The 22,858-nt window shown below is 43.2% G+C and overlaps 1 protein-coding gene and 1 long non-coding RNA gene across 2 annotated transcripts in view; one reads left to right on the plus strand and one right to left on the minus strand.

Annotated features, from left to right (window-relative positions):
• The first annotated feature begins 1,193 nt into the window (after positions 1-1,193).
• LOC149972581 (uncharacterized) lies at positions 1,194-20,743 on the plus strand. Its single transcript, XR_016491105.1, has 2 exons — positions 1,194-1,460; positions 20,680-20,743. It is a non-coding gene; the product is annotated as an uncharacterized LOC149972581 (long non-coding RNA).
• Positions 18,146-22,858, minus strand: part of LOC110502837 (choline O-acetyltransferase) — a 29,365-nt gene continuing 24,652 nt past the window's right edge. The window contains exon 15 of the mRNA XM_036960551.2: positions 18,146-20,862. Within this exon, the coding sequence (XP_036816446.1) occupies positions 20,560-20,862 (303 nt within the window). The 3' untranslated portion in view covers positions 18,146-20,559. The remainder of the gene's footprint in view (positions 20,863-22,858) is intronic.

Genomic DNA, 22,858 nt, shown 5'->3' on the forward strand with positions numbered 1-22,858 from the left:
TTCCAAGCTGTTTAAATGCACAGTCAACTTAGTGTATGTTAACTTCTGGAATTGTGATACAGTGAATTATAAGTTAAATAATCTGTCTGTAAACAATTGTTGGAAAAATTACTTGTGTCATGCACAAAGTAGATGCCTTAACCGACTTACCAAAACTATAATTTGTTAACAAGAAATTTGTGGATGAGTTTTAATGACTCCAACTTAAGTGTATGTAAACTTCCGACTTCAACTGTACACTGAGTGTACAAAACATTAAGAACATCTTCCTATTATTAAGTCATGGAAAGAGCAGGTGTTCTTCATGTTTTGTACACTTTATTTTTATTTTCCCTAGTTTTGTTAATGTTAACTGTTTCAATAACTAGGATAGCTTTATGCGAAGTGCATCTCAATGCTATGGCATTAGCACCTACCAATTTCAAAACCTAGATACTGGTAGCTACAGTAACTGACAAGACAGGATTTTTTTTTAATATCAATAGAAATTATTCAGATGATACAGGTGGTACACAGCTAATTAATCATCGAAGGGATTCATTAAGAAATTGGTATTTTGGCAAGCTTCCCATCACTGCTATCTCTTGCTGGAGGGTTGCTAGCACATTGGATGATGGTACAGTCAAAGATACTCCAAGAAACGAGAAGATGCTAATCTTTTTGGCCAATGAATGGAGAAATTAATAATGCTTGGAGCTTCCCTTGTAGAAAGTTGAGGAACTGCTTATTTAGCTCCAGAGTATGTAATGTCAAGATTCCAAATATATACAATTTTACAGAGAACAAGTTGACTCATCGGCCAATTGACTCCTTGAACCAGAATCTCCCAGAATGCACTGCACAGCCCATTGACAGCACACGGGCAACGTACTCAATGGGTGTTAATAGAAATAGTTTGATGTGCAGGGTATTTCGCTAAATCGTCTTTGGTCCAGTTCATCTTTGACATTGCAACATCAGCCAAACAGTTGTTACACAATGTAGAGGTTAGCAAGAGTTGTTTTGGTATCAACCCTATGCATAGTGTGACAATGAGTATGATACTAGTGAGTGCTATGCTATTGTAGGCTTGCCTGTTTAGAACACATAAACAATAGCATTGCTGATGGTTCGGATTTCCACTCCTCCTTTGTATATTCTCCTCATTGTTTGACTCGAGGTTATAATCAGAATACTGCAGAATCAGTGGTTCTGAAGGAGGAAGTTGCCTTTGGACCAGGAACCATCTCAGCGTGTTACAGCCAGGGCCACAGGAGAGACAAATTATCCTCACACACCACCCGGGCAGGAACAGAGGTGCCGTTCCTACCTCTGAAAATCCGCAGATGAGAAGACAGGAGGGGAAAGCAGAGGAGAAAGAGGAAGACAGAATGAAAGTGAAATATTTAGGTCAGAGTTCAGACACGCTCAAGGCCATGCAGCGAAAATAGTTTGGTTTGGGAAATCACATCCGGCATTTGGTGAGTTAATTTTTTTCTCATCTTGATGACAGTGAGGGAGGATGGATATTGACTGAGGTAGCTGGAGGTGAAGTATGAAGCCAAGCAGGAGGACCCAATACCATACATCTGAGTTTAGTATGACGCCTGGTTGAAGACATTCAGTATTCATACTTCAAAATAAAACACACAATTTATAACAAAACAGCTGGCTGAGCAAATGAAATGATCTGGTGTCTGCGTGGGAAAGATGACATATTATTGCCAAATTAACTTTTTGACAGTAATGATACGTGTACATGATCACATGCACATAATAATATGACACTAGTGCCTACCACTTAGGGGCTGCATAAATAAACTGATTGTCAGCATTTCACAAGACAGTAGCATGATGATTATAACATTGAATTACCATTTTTGTTGTCAAGTCAAGGGGGGGGCATACATGCAGGCTGCCTCCCAAATAGCACCCTATTCCCTATACAGGCTCTGGTCAAAAGTAGCAAACTATATAGGGGATGGGTGCCAATTGGGACTCAGCCCGAAACTGTCCAATGGCACAGGCTGGATTTGAAGTCTAGTTTTGCATTGCCATTGAATAATCTTTCTCTCCTGGAGCTTGTTTTGAACCCCAGCAGTAGCACCTCATTGGGCCTGTAATTGCACACTTGTTGCAACGTCTTCTCTCCATGCACTACATAACACCATCTGCTCTGTGTCCACACTAGAGTCGACCAATCATATCAGAAAGCAAAACAGATTCTCTCTTTTCCCCTCTCTCTCTCTCTCTCTCTCTCTCTCTCTCTCTCTCCTCTGGCAGTGATTTCAAAGTGCCACAGGCAGCAACTTATTACGGGAACACAAGGGAACGTTATTTTAGCTTTAAAAATTGCATGAGAGTTTCTAATAGGATCAGGATGTTGGAATCCTAGGGTTTGGTAAGGCCGTGAGGGAGAGGACAGGTGTGCAGTATAATGTTGACTATATTGCCATGCAAAGCTATGGAAGTCAACCGAAGTCAACAGCGTAGCAGAGACAGCTGTGTTTCTGTCATATCAAAGCAGCCATTGACAGATGTTTTCTTCCACATTTCAAAGGAGACATTTTGCCAGGTTTTGGCCCTTGATAATTTTTTTAGGATATGATTAGATTCCCTACACATCTGTTTCAGAGGGGAAATAAGACTTTTCAGTGGAGAAAGTTGCAGTCTAGCAAGGAAGTTTTGCAGAGGGATTGCTGTTTGGACTTTGTTAGATTTGGGTAGTTACTGGTCAGGTGCAGTCCTTTCCTCGCCATATTTATTTATCACTGTTAATGTTATACAGTGGGGCCTGTACCTTTGGCTTTGTGACACTGGCCTGTGGAGAAAATGGAGAGAGTGTGTGTGTGGGAGTGTGTGGCAAGGACCTCCACCGGCTTTGTAAACAGGGGGTTGAGTGGCTGTCAGGCTAGTCAGTGTTGTATTGGCAGAGTGGACCTCCAGGTCCTCTCCATGCACTAGGCTCATTAACGAGCTGTCACTGCTGGGCTGGGGTTGGCTGTGGCAGGGCAGCACACCATGCCACGGCCCCAGTGAACAGCTCTCTGCCTGGGGTTGAAGGGGGAGATGTGGAGGGGGGGGGGTGCCCTGGTCCTGGAATCCCTGGCAGCCCTAGCATCTCTAGCTGTAGACACGTTGACTAGTAGTAGAGCTGACGAGGGCTTTTGACATACACTACACTACCATCTAAAAGTTTGGGGTCACTTAGAAATGTCCTTGTTTGTGAAAGAAAAACATTTTTTTTGTCCATTAAAATAACATCAAATGGATCAGAAATACAATGTAGACATTGTTAATGTTGTAAATGACTATTGTAACTGGAAACGGCTTATTTTTATGGAATATCTACATAGGTGTACAGAGGCCCATTGTCAGCATCCATCACTCCTGTGTTCCAATGGCACGTTGTGTTAGCTAATCCAGGTTGATCATTTTACAAAGCTAATTGATCATTAGAAAATCCTTTTGCAATTATGTTAGCACAGTTGAAAACGGTTGTGCTGATTAAAGAAGCAATAAAACTGGCCTTCTTTAGATTAGTTGAGCATCTGGAGCATCACCATTTGTGCGTTCGATTACAGGCTCAAAATAGCCAGAAATAAAGAACTTTCTTCTGAAACCCGTCAGTCTATTCTTGTGCTGAGAAATGAAGGCTATTGACACGGCCACCTAACAGGGCACTCAAGGAAGTCCAGAGTAGGATCCCCACCACAGTTGCAACATCTTCAATACAATACTTCTCCCGTCTGCAAACATTTGACAAGTGCCCATATCCTTTCCAATTCCCACACTAATGGTTTGGAGTTGCTTGATGAATTAAGGTAACTGATTAGTAAGGAACTCCCCTCACCTGGTTGTCTAGGTCTTAATTGAAAGGAAAAACCCAAAACCAGCAGACACTAGGCCCTCCATGGGATGAGTTTGACACCCCTGCTCTATGCGCTCTTGATTGTCAATTCTCAGACCAGGAAATTAACCCTCAGGTAGCCAGTATGTGTCTGTGCTTGTTGCAGTGGTAACATCCGTCCATGCTACAAGGTAAGACTTCACAGTCACGTGCACAGCTTCTTCTAGGCTGCATTTACACAGGCAGCCCAATTCTGATATTTTTTCTACTAATTGATCTTGACCAATCACATCAGATCTTTTCACCTCCAAACTTTTTCAGAGCTGATCTGATTGGTCAAAATACCTATTAGTGAAAATAATATTAGAATTGAGCTGCCTGGGCAGGTATCACAGTCACACAGCTCCTTCCCCAGAGACAGGCCTCGCCCCATCACCTCTAGCAGAAACCGCTACACTTGGATAAGCTGCTGCAGCGATGAGTCAGCCAGGTAAATGTCTGCCCAGTGCTGCCAGGCCTGTGGGAATCCCTCGGATAGAGGCCCTGATGACCTCTGTAGCCCCTTTTGAACAGGTCATCCTCTGTGGTCAGCCACCAGAACCATTGGTCAGCAGTGTTTGCCAACTCGAGCCTCACATTACCTTCCTCCATCTTATAGCTTGACTGCACTCTTCAATGTGGCGGGGTTTTCCGGAACTTCTGACACCATTTGTGACGTCGATCAAAGACAATGTTAATCAAAATAAGTAGAGCTCTTTCAAAGGAAAACCCCAGTCTCAATAATATGCCTGTTTAACCCAACAACGCGCCAGCCTTACCCTGACTCTGTCCCACAAACAAAGAAATGACAGGTGCCTAAATACAAATACCCATGATGCAACTGACCAATGTGAAACCATTACACATATCTGGTCAATGAACATTCAAAGCAAATATCATACATACATGTTTAAATAATTAACGTATGTATTTATAACAGCACACATATCAATAACTGTGCTAAATCCATGCTTTAGATAAGCTACCGCTGCACTACAATACTGTATGCCATGTGTGCCAAACTCATTCCACAGAGGACAGTGTCCATTCTTCTTGTTCTTCTATAGTATAATGGCGTTCGCGACAATTTGATGTGCATTCCACCACCTACTGTTCGGGCGAATAATAAGGATCCCCAAAAAGTAAATAAAGTGGGTGAAAATAAATCAAATATCATACAAGCTATCAAAAATAAATTAACTAAACAAAAACAACCGGCTTTTCTGTAAAAAAAACAACAACTAATTCTAATCAGGCCCCAACACAGGCTCAAAAGACCCCAGTGAGGGCGGGACATTTAGTCCTTGCAGTGCTTCTGCCGTGAAGTCTTGCAGCCCCAAAAACTTCTCGGCTGCAGATATGATGTCCAGCTTCTTAGACCCTTGTGCTGTACAATGAATCACTGTGGCTATAAACGACATGCAATCTACAGTCTTCACAATGAGTGTATCCAGATCACACAATTGACTTCAAACACTAGTAAGTGGTTGCAATGCATCTACCGCCATATCTTCAACACTGTTGCCTCTTGCCCTGTCAACCGTCTTCACTGCCTCCATATAGGAGACCTGCTGTACAGCCTTGATCCTTGACACCTCTACCTCGTTCCACCTAACAGGGTACTCAAGGAAGTCCAGAGTAGGATCCCCACCACAGTTGCAACATCTTCAATACAATACTTCTCCCGTCTGCAAAGATTTGACAAGTGCCCATATCCTTTCCAATTCCCACACTAATGGTTTGGAGTTGCTTGATGAATTAAGGTAACTGATTAGTAAGGAACTCCCCTCACCTGGTTGTCTAGGTCTTAATTGAAAGGAAAAACCCAAAACCAGCAGACACTAGGCCCTCCATGGGATGAGTTTGACACCCCTGCTCTATGCGCTCTTGATTGTCAATTCTCAGACCAGGAAATGAACCCTCTTTAATAAACATGGAAAACAAGGTAAGCATCTACATTTAAGGATAACCCTCACAATTGAATCATCAAACATCATTATATCACAGTTGTACTTCCTGATCATATATACATGAACATGAAGTTCACAGGAGGCTGCTGAGGGGAGAATGGCTGATAATAATGGCCGGAACGGAGCAAATGGAATGGCATCACACACCTGGAAACCATGTGTATGATATATTTGATACAATTCCACGAATTCCTCTCCAGTCATTACCACGAGCCCGTTCTCCCCAATTAAGGTGCCACCAACCTCCTGTGATAGTTCTATACTGGGCGACGCATGACAACAGGTTTTGCTTACATAAACCCATTGACAGCATTCGACCACACGTTTGCAGGTGATCAACAATCAAGACATTGAAATACATCGCTAATCCAACAATATATTCAGAAAGTACATGTGTGTCTAATAAACAGTTTCATTAGCATTGTCTGGTTATTCATAATCAGGCCTAACTTTAGCTTAGGTGACAATCGTCACAAGCATACTAGAAGCGAAGAACATTGCCTACTGTGAGATCTTCCCAGAGGCAACGCAGTGACTTGGCAATAATAAAACTCAACCATATGCAAATGAGAACAGTTCCTTCCAGTTTGTTTTAACACAACTTTTGATATGTGTTTCTTTTGGGTAACTGTAAACATGTGGAGACAATTTGCAGTTATATGGCCACTCTCCAAAAATGTTGTCATTCATTGTCCACACTCCAGCCTGCTCAGAGCTAGTTTTCCTGACAAGTTTCCCTTCTAAAAGCAATAAAGTGAAGACACACCCATCCCTCTACTCTGCAGTAGCTACAGGACCATCACCAATCCATAGCAAGGACCCCATCTGTGCTGTGTGGCAGGCTTATTTACACTGAGACATACATCCCACTTATGATGCCATCCCTCCGTCTCTCCATCCCTCTAAAGCCAGGCCCCATCACAACAAGAACACAACAACAAGGAGTGAGAGAAAGAACGAGAGAAGAAGATGAAAGACATCTAGCAAGGAAAAGACAGAGAGGGACAGATAGAAAGAGAGAGAGAGATGGAGAGAAAGACACATGGTTTAGTGAGTAGCTGAAGCTACACTTCCCTTAACAGATTGGTGTATTAAACATTTTACCTCCTGCTGTTCAATTACCCAAGTAACCTATAAACCTGGAGCTGAGCAGTGGTCCCAGGGGAGCCATCTTGGTGCTGTGATCTGTTTAGCGCAATAACACTGTGATTTAGGGTCATAGGATGAGTTTCCTAACCTCCGCCATGATGGAGTACCTCTCTCTCTCTCTTTTTCTCTCTCTCTCTCTCTTTCTCTCTTTCTTCCTCCTTTCTTTCTATCTCTCTCTGTCACCAACCAATGCTGTCCTGTCCCCAGCCTCCTATCAAAGGACTCATTACTTTAAAAGTGTCATCTTGCTATATACCTTCACTACCTCCTACAGTCTTCATATAACAGCCCTCTGGAAGTAAATATAAACAACTCACTTGTAAACAGAGGCTGCATCCCAAATGGGACCCTTCTTCCTATTGACTACTTTTTACTATGGCCCATAGGGCTCTAGTCAAAATGAGTGCACTTTATGGGAATAGGGGGCCATTTGGAATGCACACGAAGTCTGAGGTAAAGCTCCTGAGCCATAGCCTAGTTCTGAAAATCGCCAATGTTACTTTATGGGCTGTATGGCCCATTGGTTTTTTAATGCTCTCTTATCATATCTCATAATTTGCCAGTGTGTTGTGGGTAAGAAGCTTATTGCACTGGGATCCCTAGTGGGCCATACTGTGTAATGTGTGCTTTTGATCAAAGACTCCCATGTGTCCTGCTCTCTATGGTGTGGCTCCCGAGTGGCGCAATGGTCTAAGCACTGCATCTCAGTGCAAAAGGCGTCACTGCAGTCCCTGGTTTGACTCCAGGCTGTATCACGTCCGGCTGTGATTGGGAGTCCCATAGGGTAGGCCATCATTGTAAATAAGAATTTGGTCTTAACTTAACTTACCTGGAAGCTTATAAGAAATCCTGCTATGCTGTCTGACGAACAGGCAAAGTGCCAATACAGGGCTAAGATTGAATCGTACTACACTGGCTCCGATGCTTGTCTTATGTGACAGGGCTTGCAAAATATTACAGACGACAAAGGGAAGCACAGCCGCGATCTGCCCAGTGACACGACCACTGAGTGATCACGCTCTCTGAAACCGGCGTGAGTAAGGCCTTTAAACAGGTCAACAATCGCGAGGCCAGATGGATTACCAGGATATGTGCTCCGGGCATGTGCTGACCAGCTGGCAGGTGTCTTCACTGACATTTTCAACATGTCCCTGATTGAGTTTGTAATACCAACATGTTTATTTTTTTTATTTTTTATTTTACCCCTTCTTCTCCCCAATTTCATAGTATCCAATTGTTTAGTAGCTACTATCTTGTCTCATCGCTACAACTCCCGTACGGGCTCGGGAGAGACGAAGGTTGAAAGTCATGCGTCCGATACACAACCCAACCAAGCCGCACTGCTTCTTAACACAGCACGCATCCAACCCGGAAGCCAGCCGCACCAATGTGTCGGAGGAAACACCGTGCACCTGGCAACCTTGGTTAGCGTGCTGGTGCGTGATGAAACAAGGATATCCCTACCGGCCAAACCCTCCCTAACCCGGACAACGCTAGGCCAATTGTGCGTCGCCCCACGGACCTCCCGGTTGCGGCCGTACAGCGCCCTTAACCACTGCGCCACCCGGGAGGCAATACCAACATGTTTCAAGCAGACCACCATAGTCCATGTGCCCAAGAACACTAAGGTAACCTGCCTAAATGCCTACAGAATTGTAGCACTCACTTCCGTAGCCATGAAGTGCTTTTAAAGGCTGGTAATGGTTCACATTAACACCATTATCCCAGAAACCCGAGACCCACTCCAACTTGCATACCGCCCAAACAGATCCACAGATGACACAATCTCTATTGCACTCCACACTTCCCTTTCCCACCTGGACAAAAGGAACACCTATGTGAGAATGCAGTTCATTGACTACAACTCAGCGTTCAACACCATAGTACCCTCAAAGCTCATTACTAAGCTAAGGATCCTGGGACTAAACACCTCCCTCTGCAACTGGATCCTGGACTTCCTGATGGGCTGCCCCCAGTTGGTGAGGGTAGGTAGCAACACATCCGCCACACTGATCCTCAACAGTGGAGCCCCTCAGGGGTGCGTGCTCAGTCCCCTCCTGTACTCCCTGTTCACACACGACTTTGTGGCCAGGCACGACTCCAACACCATCATTACATTTGCAACGACACAACAGTGAAAGGCCTGATCACTGACAACGACAAGACAGCCTATAGGGAAGAGGTCAGAGACCTGGCCGGGTGGTGCCAGAATAACAGCCTATCATAATCAAGACAACGGAGATGATTGTGGACTACAGGAAAAGGAGGGCCGAGCATACCCCCATTCTTATTGACGGGGCTGTAGTGGAGCAGGTTGAGAGCTTCAAGTTCATTGGTGTCCACATCACCAACAAACTAGAATGGTCCAAAAACACCAAAACAGTCGTGAAGAGGGCACGACAAAGGCTATTCCCCCTCGGGAAACTAAAAAGATTTGGCATGGGTCCTCAGATCCTTAAAAGGCACTACAGCTGCAACATCGAGAGCATCCTGACTGGTTGCATCACTGTCTGGTATGGCAACTGCTCGGCCTCAGACCGCAAGGCACTACAGAGGGTAGTGCGTATGGCCCAGTACATCACTGGGGCTAAGCTACCTGCCATCCATGACCTCTACACCAGGCGGTGTCAGAGGAAAGCCCCAAAAATTGTCAAAGACCTCAGCCACCCCAGTCATAGAATGTTCTCTCTACTACCACATGGCAAGCGGTACCGGAGCGCCAAGTTTAGGACCGATAGGCTTCTCAGCAGCTCCCAAGCCTTAAGACTTCTGAACAAGTAATCATATGGCTACCCGGACTATTTGCATTGTTCCACCCCACCCCAACCCCTCTTTTACGCTGCTGCTACCCTCTGTTTATAATATATGCATAGTCACTTTGACCATACCTACATGTACATACTACCTCAATTAGCCCGACTAACCGGTGTCTGTATATAACCTTGCTACTATTATTTTTCGCTGTCTTTTTACTGTTGTTTTTATTTTTATAAGGCTGCTAGTCTACTATGTTGGGAATAGGGTGGGTGCCAATTGGGACATTACCTATTTTTAAGGAACATAGAAAAGGTGAGGCTTGACACAACCCAAACACACCAAGCAAGACATTATTAATCTCTCCTCTCCACTCGTTCTGGCCTTGTGATTTATTCTCCTCCCCTGGTCGGAGGACAGGACGTGTATCAACAGCAGAATAGCTTTTGTCTCTTCTCTCTCTGTCAACAACAACAAACTGGCTGGCTGTAGATGGAGCACTGGAACACACTGGCTACCGTTGCCGTGGCATTGGGACGGTGCTTCCATCTTTTTGTGCACCCGTCAGTTGCTCATGCTTTAATGGATCACTATAATTGGCTGAGTCGTTGGTTGCGGCCGGTGTTGTGGACTAGCGAGTAGTGATCAGATGCTCTATGGCATGTGGTTGTGGGATGAGGACTGATTGATGGAGTAGCTAACAGCTATGGGGAAGTGATGGTTGGCTGGGGGGTGGGAGGTGGGGGGTGGGAGATGGGGGGTGGATGCGGAGATGTAATGTTGGCTGGGGAGAGGCTGGGGACGGGGGTTGGTGGTATGGTTGGCTGGCTGGGGGTGGGGGGCGTATGTTGAGGTTGGTTGGGGGACTGGTCGTTGGGCTGGAGAGCGGCTCGAGGGGCAGCTGTTGGTTGTCAGGATGGGGGTCTGCTGTGGGGTTGTGGTGGGCTTGGACTGTGGGGAGTGCCTGTGTTGGGTCTGGCTGCTCATGACAGAGCCTCTGTTTGTCTCCTCACACAGCCTCTCTCGTCTGGGACACAGTGCTGGGACCATCCACGGTCTGTAATGAAGCACTACTCCTTTTCTCTCCTCAGTCAGCCTCTCCTGCCCTGCTGCTGACTGTCCCTTCATCCCTCTTACATCCCACTCCTTCCATCCCTCTCCCTCATCCCTCTCCCTCCATCCCTCTCCCTCATTCCTCTCCCTCCATCCCTCTCCTTCCATCCCTTTAATTCCATCCCACTCCTTCATCCCTCTCCTTCCATCCCAGTCCTTCCATCCCTCTCCCTCCATTTCATTCCTTCCACCCCTCTCCCTCCATCCCACTCCTTCCATTCTTCTCCCTCCATCCCACTCCCTCCATCTGACTTGTTCCACCCCTCTCACAACTCATCTGTACACAGAAGTAGAAAGTTGGGGGAAATGACCTTAACAGCAGTATAGGTCCATATAACCTAAATGACAGTCTATATGCATACAAACTGCAAACTTATGCATTCTGGTTTACCCTCCATTGACAAGTGGGATATTAGTGGCGTATATACAGTCTCTGTTCACCTACAAGTCACGACAACTATGCTGTAATGTCCTTCAGAAAACTCACCAGTCCACAAATATGCATCAGTGAGACGGGGCTTGTGAGGCAAGCAGTAGAGGAGTCACTATGCACTGTCCTTAATGAGGAGCTTTCTATCTTAACTTCTCTCTCTGTCCTGGCGACTCGGATTGATCTATATAGTGGATACTTATGCAACTGGCTCTCCTCTCTTCTCCTCTCTGAGCTTCTCTCCTCTCATGCTATGCTGTGAGACCAGGGCAGGCAGCCCAGAATCGTTACTCTGATGCGAAGATTAGAATTAAATGATTGTCTCCTTGTAATGCTTTTGTGGATGGTTGAGTCTCCTCTTAAGATGACAGCCTGGCACAACCACTTATTCTCCTGAGAGACTCTCAACTCTCATCTAGTCATGTGGCTGCTCACTCTGCATCTCTCTCTATCTTTCTCTCTCTCCATCTCGCTCTCTCTGTTTCTCTCTCTCCATATCTCTCCATCTCACTCTTTCTCTCTCTGCATCCTGGTCAACACTCTCTGGAGAGAGAGAGAGAGAGAGAGAGAAAGAGAGAGAGAGATAGAGAGAGAGAGAGAGAGAGAGAGAGAGATGCAGAGTGTGATAGCTGAGTTGGTTTGGCATGTATAGGGGGAATTATATACAGTCCCTTATCCTGTTCAAGACTGTAGTCCAGAAGGGTATCCTGTTCTGTTGTATCGTGGGCACAGATTACATACTATCCAAATCTATACAAACGGTACAATAAAATAACACAGTCTTCTCTATTCACTTCCAACTGAGGCTACAGTACTATTACATTTTTTTCTGAGGATCAGTGGAAAATAGGAATCAGACCTGATGATGATGAATGATGGGTGTGAATGATGCAGATGAAGATGCTAGTGGGTCCCTCATTAGGGGTTCTTATCTCCTTAATAATCAGAGCCCTGCTGGGGCCTTTCCTGTTGATGACTAAGACCCCCGTACCTTTCTACACACACACACACACACACACACACACACACACACACACACACACACCGTGCTGTTTTACCAACCAGCTCCTCCCGCTGGTCACCCAGGGGCCTCTATCCACCTCGTAGACCACTCAAATTAACCCCGGTCATTTAGTAGGAGCCCGAACGCTGCGGCACACATGCACACGCACACACACAAAAGCATAAATCACTCCAATGGCATCCTCGTCCTGCACAGCGTACAATAAGCTAAGATTTACACCCATGTCTAAGCATGGCCTGCAATCTGGAACCACTCCACAATGTCAACCCTCAAATTGGTTATTGATTTTACGATGAGGATATGAATCACGTGTTGCAAACACTGTTTAGAAAGATGAGGATATGAATCACGTGTTGCCAACACTGTTTAGATATATTTATTTATAGTAATATGATTTGGATTAGAGCTGAAATGCAGTTGAATATATTTGTTTAGGTACTGTAAGGAAATAAATGCATAGGTGCCATTAAAAATGGAGTAATACAATACAATGTATAGTATGAAATGACATTGAAAGAGATTTTTAGGCTTTACCTCTTGTCAAACCATATCATTAAAAAACAGTATAGTAATAGTAATACACTGAAGATAAGTGTTTGAGGAGAATCTTTCTGACATTAGAATGCCGCATTGTGAAAATGATGTCTTCTACCATAACTTTTTTTATAAGCTGGAAATAAAGATACCTCCGACCAGAATTTCTGGAAAACCTGGTAATTTTGGGAAGGTTACCGACATTTTCCAATCCTATCCTCATCTGTTTTTGGGATGTGATTAGTTTACAAAAAGCACCCACTTGTTGGTTATTCATGTGCAGAAAGATTGAGCACTCAACCATTACTAGGGTTTATTTTCAATGCTTTCTATGGACACAGTATAATTTCCATTCTATAGCCAACATTAATAATACAACTCTTTCAAAGTAGTCCAAGTGTCACACCCTGGTCAAAGTATTTTGTGTTTATCTTTATTTATTTGGTCAGGCCAGGGTGTGGCATGGGTTTTTGTATGTGGTGTGTATGTATGGGGATTGTAGCTAGTGGGGTGTTCTAGCTAAGTCTATGGCTGTCTGAAGTGGTTCTCAATCAGAGGCAGGTGTTTATCGTTGTCTCTGATTGGGAACCATATTTAGGCAGCCATATTCTTTGAGTTTGTCGTGGGTGATTGTCCTTAGTGTCCTGATGTCATTGTACTGTGTTAGGTTACACAAGTATAGGCTGTTTTCGTTAAGTTTATTGTTTTGATAGTGTTTGTGTTTAGTGTGTTACTTCATTAAACATGGATTGCAATAGACACGCTGCATTTTGGTCCGACTCTCCTTCTCATCAAGAAAACCGTTACACCAAGTCTTAAAAGCAACCAGTCAAAATAAAACAAATGCTTTTCAGTGTAAGAATGTCTGTGGAGGATTGGATAACGTGACAAGAGGTACATATCAGTACCTTTACGTCTATCTATGACTTTTAAATGGACTTCTGAGATCTGAGTTCTGAGGTGGGGATACATTACAATACCTGGACTACTTCCCAAATGGCACTCTTTTCCCTATTTAGTGCACTTCTTTACCCATACTGCAGTAAATAGTGAATAGGGTGCCATTTGGGATGCAGCCCTTCACTCAGCTCTTGGCATATAACTGTAACAGAAAGCTATTAGTTAATAGGCCTACACTTCTCGGCCAATTAGGCTCTGAGACGTTGTATAAAAACTTAGCCAGATAGGAACCTCTTCCTCAAGAACAGCTCCTTCATGAATGCCAGGAAGGTTATTATCAAGATCCTTTAGTGAGGAAAACAGACAGCCATAGTCTGGCTTAATTGAACGATTTTAAGAATGGCAGTCTAGTGTGGTAGACAGTATTATTTTCTTTGAATTTACTTTTAAATGTCACTGAGTTGTCTGAATAACTGAAACACAAGGCGACGGTGTGAGAATGTTTGCTGTCTAGTGTGTATCCCAAATTACACCCTATTCCCTAGTTAGTGCACTACTTTTGACTAGGACCCATAGTGCACTGGTCAAAAGTAGTGCACTATACAGTATGCCATTTGAGATGCACATCTAGATTCATTTCCGGAAAGAAATAGAAATGTCATCATGCTCAGTTTGCTTTTCAGAGATGACTGGCTACATCATGACTGTTGTTGAAGCTCTGAATTATATTCATAAATCAATGGAGTTGAACAACATATTTAGATGACAGTTATAGTTTTGGTTGGTATGAAACAGGATAATTGCCCATTGATTTGACTCATGGTTTCCTTGTGGCTATCATTTCTGATCCATGTGCAAATGTCAATTAGAGAAGGTGATTCAAACTACAGGGTGATCAGCTGCTGCAACATTAGAGCTGAATACTGTACAAATGATGACAAAGGACAGACTATTGAATAAATGGTAATTATGAACGTACTGTGTGTGGGCTGAGCATTTGAACTCATCTAGTTTCTATCCTGTCTGAGACAATAGAATAAAATAGAATAGAAAATAATAAAACAGAATAGAATAGGTTTGTACTGTATTAACAGTGTATGTCTCTCAGAGATGGACCTAAAAGTACCCATTTGCTTTCAAATGGGTATTATATTAAAATTAAAATAAATTGTATAAACTGCTTTAATTCTGCTAGACCCCTGGAAGAGTGGGAATGGGGATCCATAATAAATACAAATACAAAATAGCAGCAGGGGTTACGGTTCAATTCCTGCATGGGCCACATGTATTGAATATGTGTCCCTGTCCATGTTGACAGTTCTGTTTGTTGCTTTGAGTAAATTAGTCTGCTACTCTTCTTCACTCCACTCTACTCTACTCTGCTCTGCTCTAGAACACTGTTTCATAACAGAAGCACATAATCAGCCTGTCTCCTAACAGGGGAGAGATGTAAACAACAGTGTAGAGGTCAGCTCTGAGCACCAGTCAGTCAATAGCAGTCAGCAGGTGAGCCTGTCTTTCTGTCTGCTGCGTGGCAGACACCGATCAGCACTGATGTTCCCACATCACCCATCCACAGGTGGGCTTCCTACATCCATGGATCCTAACCTGTCCAAGTCCGTCTGGACTGGTCAACGGCTGCCTCGTCAACGGCAGCCTCGTCAACAGCTCAGTTGGTAGAGCATGGCGCTTGCAGCTTTAGGATAATGGGTTCGATACGTAAACTATATACACGCATAAAATCAAATCAAATCCAATGTATTTATATAGCCCTTCGTACATCAGCTGATATCTCAAAGTGCTGTACAGAAACCCAGCCTAAAACCCCAAACAGCAAGCAATGCAGGTGTAGAAGCACGGTGGCTAGGAAAAACTCCCTAGAAAGGCCAAAACCTAGGAAGAAACCTAGAGAGGAACCAGGCTATGTGGGGTGGCCAGTCCTCTTCTGGCTGTGCCGGGTGGAGATTATAACAGAACTTGGCCAAGATGTTCAAATGTTCATAAATGACCAGCATGGTTCAATAATAATAAGGCAGAACAGTTGAAACTGGAGCAGCAGCACGGCCAGGTGGACTGGGGACAGCAAGGAGTCATCATATCAGGGGGGGGGGGGGGGGGGGGGGGGGGGGGCAACCCAGACAGGAAGAACACATCCGTGACTCAACCCACTCAAGTGACGTACCCCTCATGACTAAGTCACTTTGGATAAAAGCGTCTGCTTAATTAAATATCATTGTTATAATAATAATAATAACACACACTCTACCACATGCTCAGAAATAAGGGTACAGTTAGGGTACAATTTTGTTCTCTGGGGTACAAAAATATCTAAATGTTAAGGTACATGTGTGGATAATCTAGTATAATGGAAGGTTTTGTCTCCGGTACTGGAGCATTGTCACCTTCCAAGACTTGTTGAGATTTTGTGTTGTCAAGTTTTACTTTTCAGCTCTTCTCAGTTGGCTTCAGGTGCTGTAAGGTGCCTCAATGTGGGGAGAGTGACATCCATCATTTTATGTAGTCATTTGTACAAATTCATAGAATTTATATAATTAAATACAGTATCATATCTGAATGTTTCCCAACTCCGGTCTTCCAGTAACCCCAACAGTACATACTTTTGTTGTGGTCATGGACAAGCACACCTATACACACCTGTCAACTAATCATCAAATCCTTGACAAGTTGAATCAGTTGTGCTTTTGTTGTAGTACAACAAAAATATGTACTACAACAAAAGTGTGTGCTGTTCTGGGGATTTTATTTATTTAACTAGAAAAGTCAGTTGAGAACAAATTATTATTTACAATGACAGCCGACAGTGCTGGGCCAATTGTGCACCACCCTATGGTACCCCCAATTACAGCCCAGTTATGATACAGCCTGGAATCGAACCAAGATCTCTAGTGACACCTCTAACACAGTGCCTTAGACCGCTGTTGCACTTGGGAGTCCATTAGTATTCAAGGACTGGAGTTGAGAAATACTGTCATATAATATATCAACTTAGATAGTTCTCTGGAAAGCTCCAGAGCTCATTGGCTTCCTGGCTGTTGTGCTAATGTGAGGTACAGTTTCATAGTGTGTGTATCTCTCTCACATTGTCACGTTCTGACCTTAGTTCCTTTGTTTTGTCTTTGTTTTAGTATGGTCAGGGCGTGAGTTGGGGTGGGCAGTCTATGTTATTTTTTCTATAATTTGGGATTTCTGTGTTTGGCCTGGTATGGTTCTCAATCAGAGGCAGCTGGCAATCGTTGTCCCTGATTGAGAACCATACTTAGGGAGCCTGGTTTCACCTTTGAGTTGTGGGTGATTATTTTCTGTTATGTGTATGTCACCGGTCAGAACTGTTTCGTTTCGCCTTTGTTATTTTGTTTAGTGTTCTCGGTTTAATAAATATATGATGAACACTTACCACGCTGCGCTTTGGTCCTCACCTCATTCCAACGACGGCCGTTACACACATAAAATAATTTAGACCCAATCAGATGCCAGTGGAACTAAGCCGTCTGCTGTTTTGACGGGTTGGCTGACAACGTCACGAAAATGAAGCGCGCATCGATGTGGCCGCAAGCCGCGTATTGTTATGATTCTGAACGATCAGATAGCTAGCAACAATGACAAGAAGTTGCCATTTAGGGAATAGTAGGTGGCTTGTTTCAGCTTGTTTTATCTTGTTCTTTATACCATGTCTTGTTTTGACTGATTTCATGTCAATGCTAATATTGGCTAGCTAAGTAACCAACAACTGTAACAATGTATTTGAGAGACAACAAGTGTTCATTGTGCAAATGGATTCATGTTTTCAATAAACATTGAGACTAAATATGGTTTACATGTTGTCAAAAATCTAAGCCAACCTCGTCTGTTTTGCCCCATAGTTGTGCACGCATAGGTTTTGTGGCTAAACAACCAACCCGTCTATGGAGTGGGTAAGACATTGAAATTTAATGAGTAGAATAGAGATACCCATTCAAGTCTATGTTCTGTGATGGGTGGACCGGCGGCCATTTTGAATCTACCAATGAATGGATCTCCATTCTAGTTTTGATATTTCTATGGGTTAGAGATGTGACCTTAAAATACACACCGATTGACTCAGGCAAAACAGGCTGGTTGTTATACCTCCAATTGTTGTGGCAGTTGACACAGATGTTCATTAGAGAGACTTACGACGGTATACTGTAGGCTACTCCCATGCACTTTATATTTAACAGATTGTGTCCTTGTTTGTCCCAAATGGCACCCTATTCCATATAGAGTGCAGTACTTTCATGTTAGAGCATTACGTAGGGAATAGGGTGCCATTTGGGATACACTCGCACTCTTGCACCCCCATTCACAGCTGAGGATTGACCTAGGAATTGAGTGTGTTATTCCAAGGAGAAGCTAGCCTCGTGATATTTTGGAATTCATTTTATTTATTGCAGTATTCTCTACACAGCAAAAGGTTACAATATATTCTCATATCTCCAGTACAATTCAAGTGCGTGTATCATATCGGTTTTTGGATGAAAATAAATGTATGTATTTAACTACAAAAATAAATAAGCTTTTCAATGTTTTACTAGATTTGTATGCATTCACTGAAAATTCAATTGACTATATAAAATAAATACAATTGATACAGCACAAACTACAGTACTCTCCCTATCACTAACGATAACATGAGCATGTATTTAGGGCTCGATTCAATCTGTAGCACTGAAGATCTGCATTGTAGCATGGTTGAAATGTAAAATTAATTTCTGATTGAGCTGACATGCATTGTTTACCGTGAATAGAGGAAAGGGGAAACATTGCCTTTAAATGTGAATCAAGCTATAACGCTGATATTCTGCGCTACTGCAATCAGCCTTAGATTCCATAATATGAGTGGAACCACACATTAGACCATTATCAATATATAAAGTATTTATCCCAAATGGCAGCCTATTCCCTATGTAGTGCACTACTTTTGAGCAAAGTCCTGGTCATTAGGAAAGCAATCAAAATATGAAACTCAAAAACCAGCATATCAACACCACTACTACATTCCTATTCATTTCCATACGTCACACAAACAGCTAACACATTTCTTCTTCCACAGAATCACCACATCCACTTGATGAAACGGTATGAGACAATCCTGCACATAATCTCTACTACCTATACCTACGGAACTATCTCTAGAAATACTGTACTGTAAGCATATCAGTCAAAAGTTTAAGGCAAATCTGTTTACGTTTTGTATGGACTCATATACAGGTACAACAACAGGCAGACATTTTTGTATCGATTTTTAAGCTTTTTTAAGTGCACTTAACGTGCATCTCTAAGACTTTTTTTCCTCATTGTGCATGCATAGGGAACTAGAGAGAGAAAGGAGGATAGGGTGACTATGTGAGGTATAAAGTGAGAAGAAGTACATCTGATAAAATACTTGCACTGTCACCTGGTTCACATTCAAATGTCCAGCAAAATACATTATTAACACAAAACAACAATAACATGTAACAGCAACAATGAACATTTCAACTCTTGACTTCGATATTTGTGATAGTAATGAAACATTTACAAGGACAAACTGACAGGTTTTGAACATGAGACCATCATCTAAAACATGCAGGGTTTTGCTTGTTACAATAAGACACTTCTCTATTACACACAAGAGGACATTACTGTATTATATGTTCTAACATTCTACATTCTACTGTGACCAAAATATTGCTGAATACCAAAAATAGCTAAGATAATGAATAGATTTCATATGAATTGCCTGTGCAAGCCTTGCTGCGTAAGCTATTTAATTATTGCACAGTAAAGCCTTGAATGACTGTATTTGATTCTTAATGTTTCTACACTACTACTGGTATACTATAGAAACATACACACAATGATTCACGTTACATTATCACCACTTAGTGAGTAAAGCTCAGTTTATCCTTACTGAACTGATGCAGTAAGGTAACACAGACATTTTCTTTACTCAAACTATTGCGTCACATATACACACATATAGGACATGACAAATATGGTTCACAGCACAAATATACTGATACATAGCAACGGTTGCTACTGAATTAAGAATCATTGAAGTATTTTTTTTCTCAAGCAATGAGCTCCTGTATATCCGTCAACTGTTATTCTTCACATATCATGTATTTCATATAATTTCTTAACAAACGTAAGTAAAAAAATATAGAACATTAAAGTGCCTGTCATCCTTTAGACTTTACCTGATAGAAATCCCTTTTTGTCATCGTCCTTATATTGACGATCTTAAACCTAGTTTACTTTAATCCTATTAGTTACAATATGATTGTTTGCATGACAAATGTGAATAATGGTATATTCCGGTATATATTTAGGAGTTGTTTCAACAAAGCTGATGAATATATGTTGAGCGTACATACACGGAGATCATTTAGGAGCTAGTTCATTCATCCTCTCGGTGAAGAGGAGCTGTCCGTCACTACAGTGCTGAAATAGCAGGCATGGCTTTACTTTCCTATTAGTAGACCAGATATCTCTGCTCTGTCTTGACTCCCACACAGTATCAAGGATGAATGAGAGTCTACAACTATGTTTTTTTCCATGTTTAATTCTTTGTAGTCATTACAGCTAAATTATTAACTCTTAGTTTTATGTACATAGTTACATAGTTAAGGCTTCATATTTTCTGATTGAATTGAGAGAATAAGTCGTAAAACAAAAACCTGATTGCACAAACATGAAAATACACACAGGACAACTAGTTAACGCTCCTTTTACGACATACCGGGATGCGGCGGAAGTTGAGTGTGACTGAAGCCGTCATAAGCTACATTGGTATGAATTACTTCCCTGTTTTCTGAAGTGTGCTTGGAAGCTTGCTGCCTGCTCCTTGGTTATTCACAACCGCCTTCGAGGCAGCAAGAGCAGCGCTGCTCTGAGGCTTATTACTCTTCCTGCACAGATCTCTCATCTCTACGAGGCCCTCGTCTAGAGCCTTGATGAACACTGCCGAGCAGGTTTCGGTGCTACCGTGGAAGCTGGTCACGCTGAAGAGGAGGTGGTCTGACTGGGGGTTGTAGCAGCACCCGTAGCCGTTAGGAACAACCGGGCCATAGCAGCAGAACATCTCCACTGTGGTTGGGACCTGAGGAGGATGTATACCAGTTAATACCCATCTACCAGTGGTTAATACCCATCTACCTGCCCCGTTATTCAGGGCAGGTGGGGCACCCTTTTGTTGTCTGTTTTGCATGTTATTTTGGCATTAATACGTGTCACATATCAGTTTGTAAACGATGTAAATAATCATTCAGTTAATAAAGCTGCATACAACCATGGTCTCTTTTTTGCTTTCTTGTGTAAGGCACCTCCCAAATGCAGGTGTTTCAGCCTAGATCAGTGCTTTCTGTGGTGGAGGGGCAGCCAGCGGACAACCCAGAGTGTAGGGATTGGTAATGCCCATCCAAGAAAGCTCAAGATCATTGGATGCAGATAAAATGACGTCAAATCTACTGTAGCTTTGATTGGACTGATCATGTCAATATCATACTTTCAAAATCTTAGCTGGCAAGCTAGACAAGCAGTCATTATCATGAATCAAGTCGACAATCTACTGGCAAATCCTTTTCAATCCTTGTCATTTGAAGAAAAATTATAGATAAAACGGTGCTCATCGGCTATTGGACATAAACATTCAAATTCAACAATGATGGGTTGGAAGGAATCAGGGGCTAACTGCAAGCATTGCAAAGCAGTCAGTAGCCAGCTATTCAGTGGAGAGGGTGTGTAGTCCAAGTCTGTGTTTAAGGGTCACTTTTCCAAGCTTAAAAGGATAAACATTCACATGCAACACCATGGACCAGAAAAGGTTGAATACATTGGCCATGCTGTCAATCCAGCATGACTTCTGCCACGTTCAAAACAACTGGAAACTTGGAACTGGGAAATCTCAGACTTCAGTGAATTCAAGACAACTGGGAACTTGGAAAAAAACGAGTTCCGACTGAGAAAATATGTTTTGAACGGTCATCCAACTGGGAATTCCGAAGTCGGGAACTCGCGCCTCTTTCTAGAGCTCCAACCTGAAGATCACTGACATCATGATTCGACCATGTTTTTTTCGAGTTTCCATTTGTCTTGAAAGCGCCATAAATCCAGAGAATGCTAGACTTTCCAGAGAATGCCAGACAAGGACCGCCGCGCCACCTTCCTGTTCAAGTGAGCACAGCAGGGGGTGCCGGTACGGAGTCAATGTGCACGGGTACAGGTTAGTCGAGGTAGTTCAGGCAATTTGTACATGTAGGTAGGGGTAAAGTGACTAGGCATAGATAATAAACAGCGAGTAGCAGCAGTGGGGGGGGGGGGGGTTAATGCAAATAGTTTGGGTGGCCGTTTGATTAATTGTTCAGCAGTCTTGGGAGTAGAAGCTGCTAAGGATCCTTTTGGACCTATACTTGGGGCACCAGGACCGCTTGCCGTGCAGTAGCAGAGAGAACAGTCTATGACTTGAGTGACTGGAGTCTTTAAAAAATGTTGGGGCCTTCCTCTAACAACACCTAGTATAGAAGTCCTGGATGGCAGGACGCTTGGCCCGAGTGATGTACTGGGCCATACACACTGACCTCTGTAGCGCCTTACGATCGGATGCCGAGCAGTTGCAATACTAGGAGGTGATGCAACCGGTCAGGATGCTCTCGATGTTGTAGCTGTAGTCCACGATCAGCTCCTTTGTCTTGCTCACGTTGAGGTAGAGTTTGTTGTCCTTGCACCCCATTGCCAGGTCTTTGACTTCCTCCCTATAGGCTCTCATCGTTGTCGGTGATCAGGCCACTGTTGTGTCGTCAGCAAACTTAATGGTGGTGTTGGAGTCGTGCTTGGCCACGCAGTTGTGGGTGAACAGGGAGTACAGGAGGGGACTAAGCACGCACCCCTTAGGGGCCCCGTGTTGAGGATCAGCGTGGCAGATGTGTTTTTGCCTTACCACCTGGGAGCGGCCCGCCAGGAAGTCCAGGATCTAGTTTCAGAGGGAGGTGTTTAGTCTCAGGGTCCTTAACTTACTGATGAGCTTTGTAGGCACTATGGTGTTGAACACTGAGCTGTAGTCAATGAACAGCATTCTCACATATATGTTTATTTTGTCC

This window comes from Oncorhynchus mykiss, chromosome 23 (assembly GCF_057628025.1).
Source record: "Oncorhynchus mykiss isolate SJ-2025 chromosome 23, ASM5762802v1, whole genome shotgun sequence".
Taxonomy (NCBI): Eukaryota; Metazoa; Chordata; class Actinopteri; order Salmoniformes; family Salmonidae; genus Oncorhynchus; species Oncorhynchus mykiss.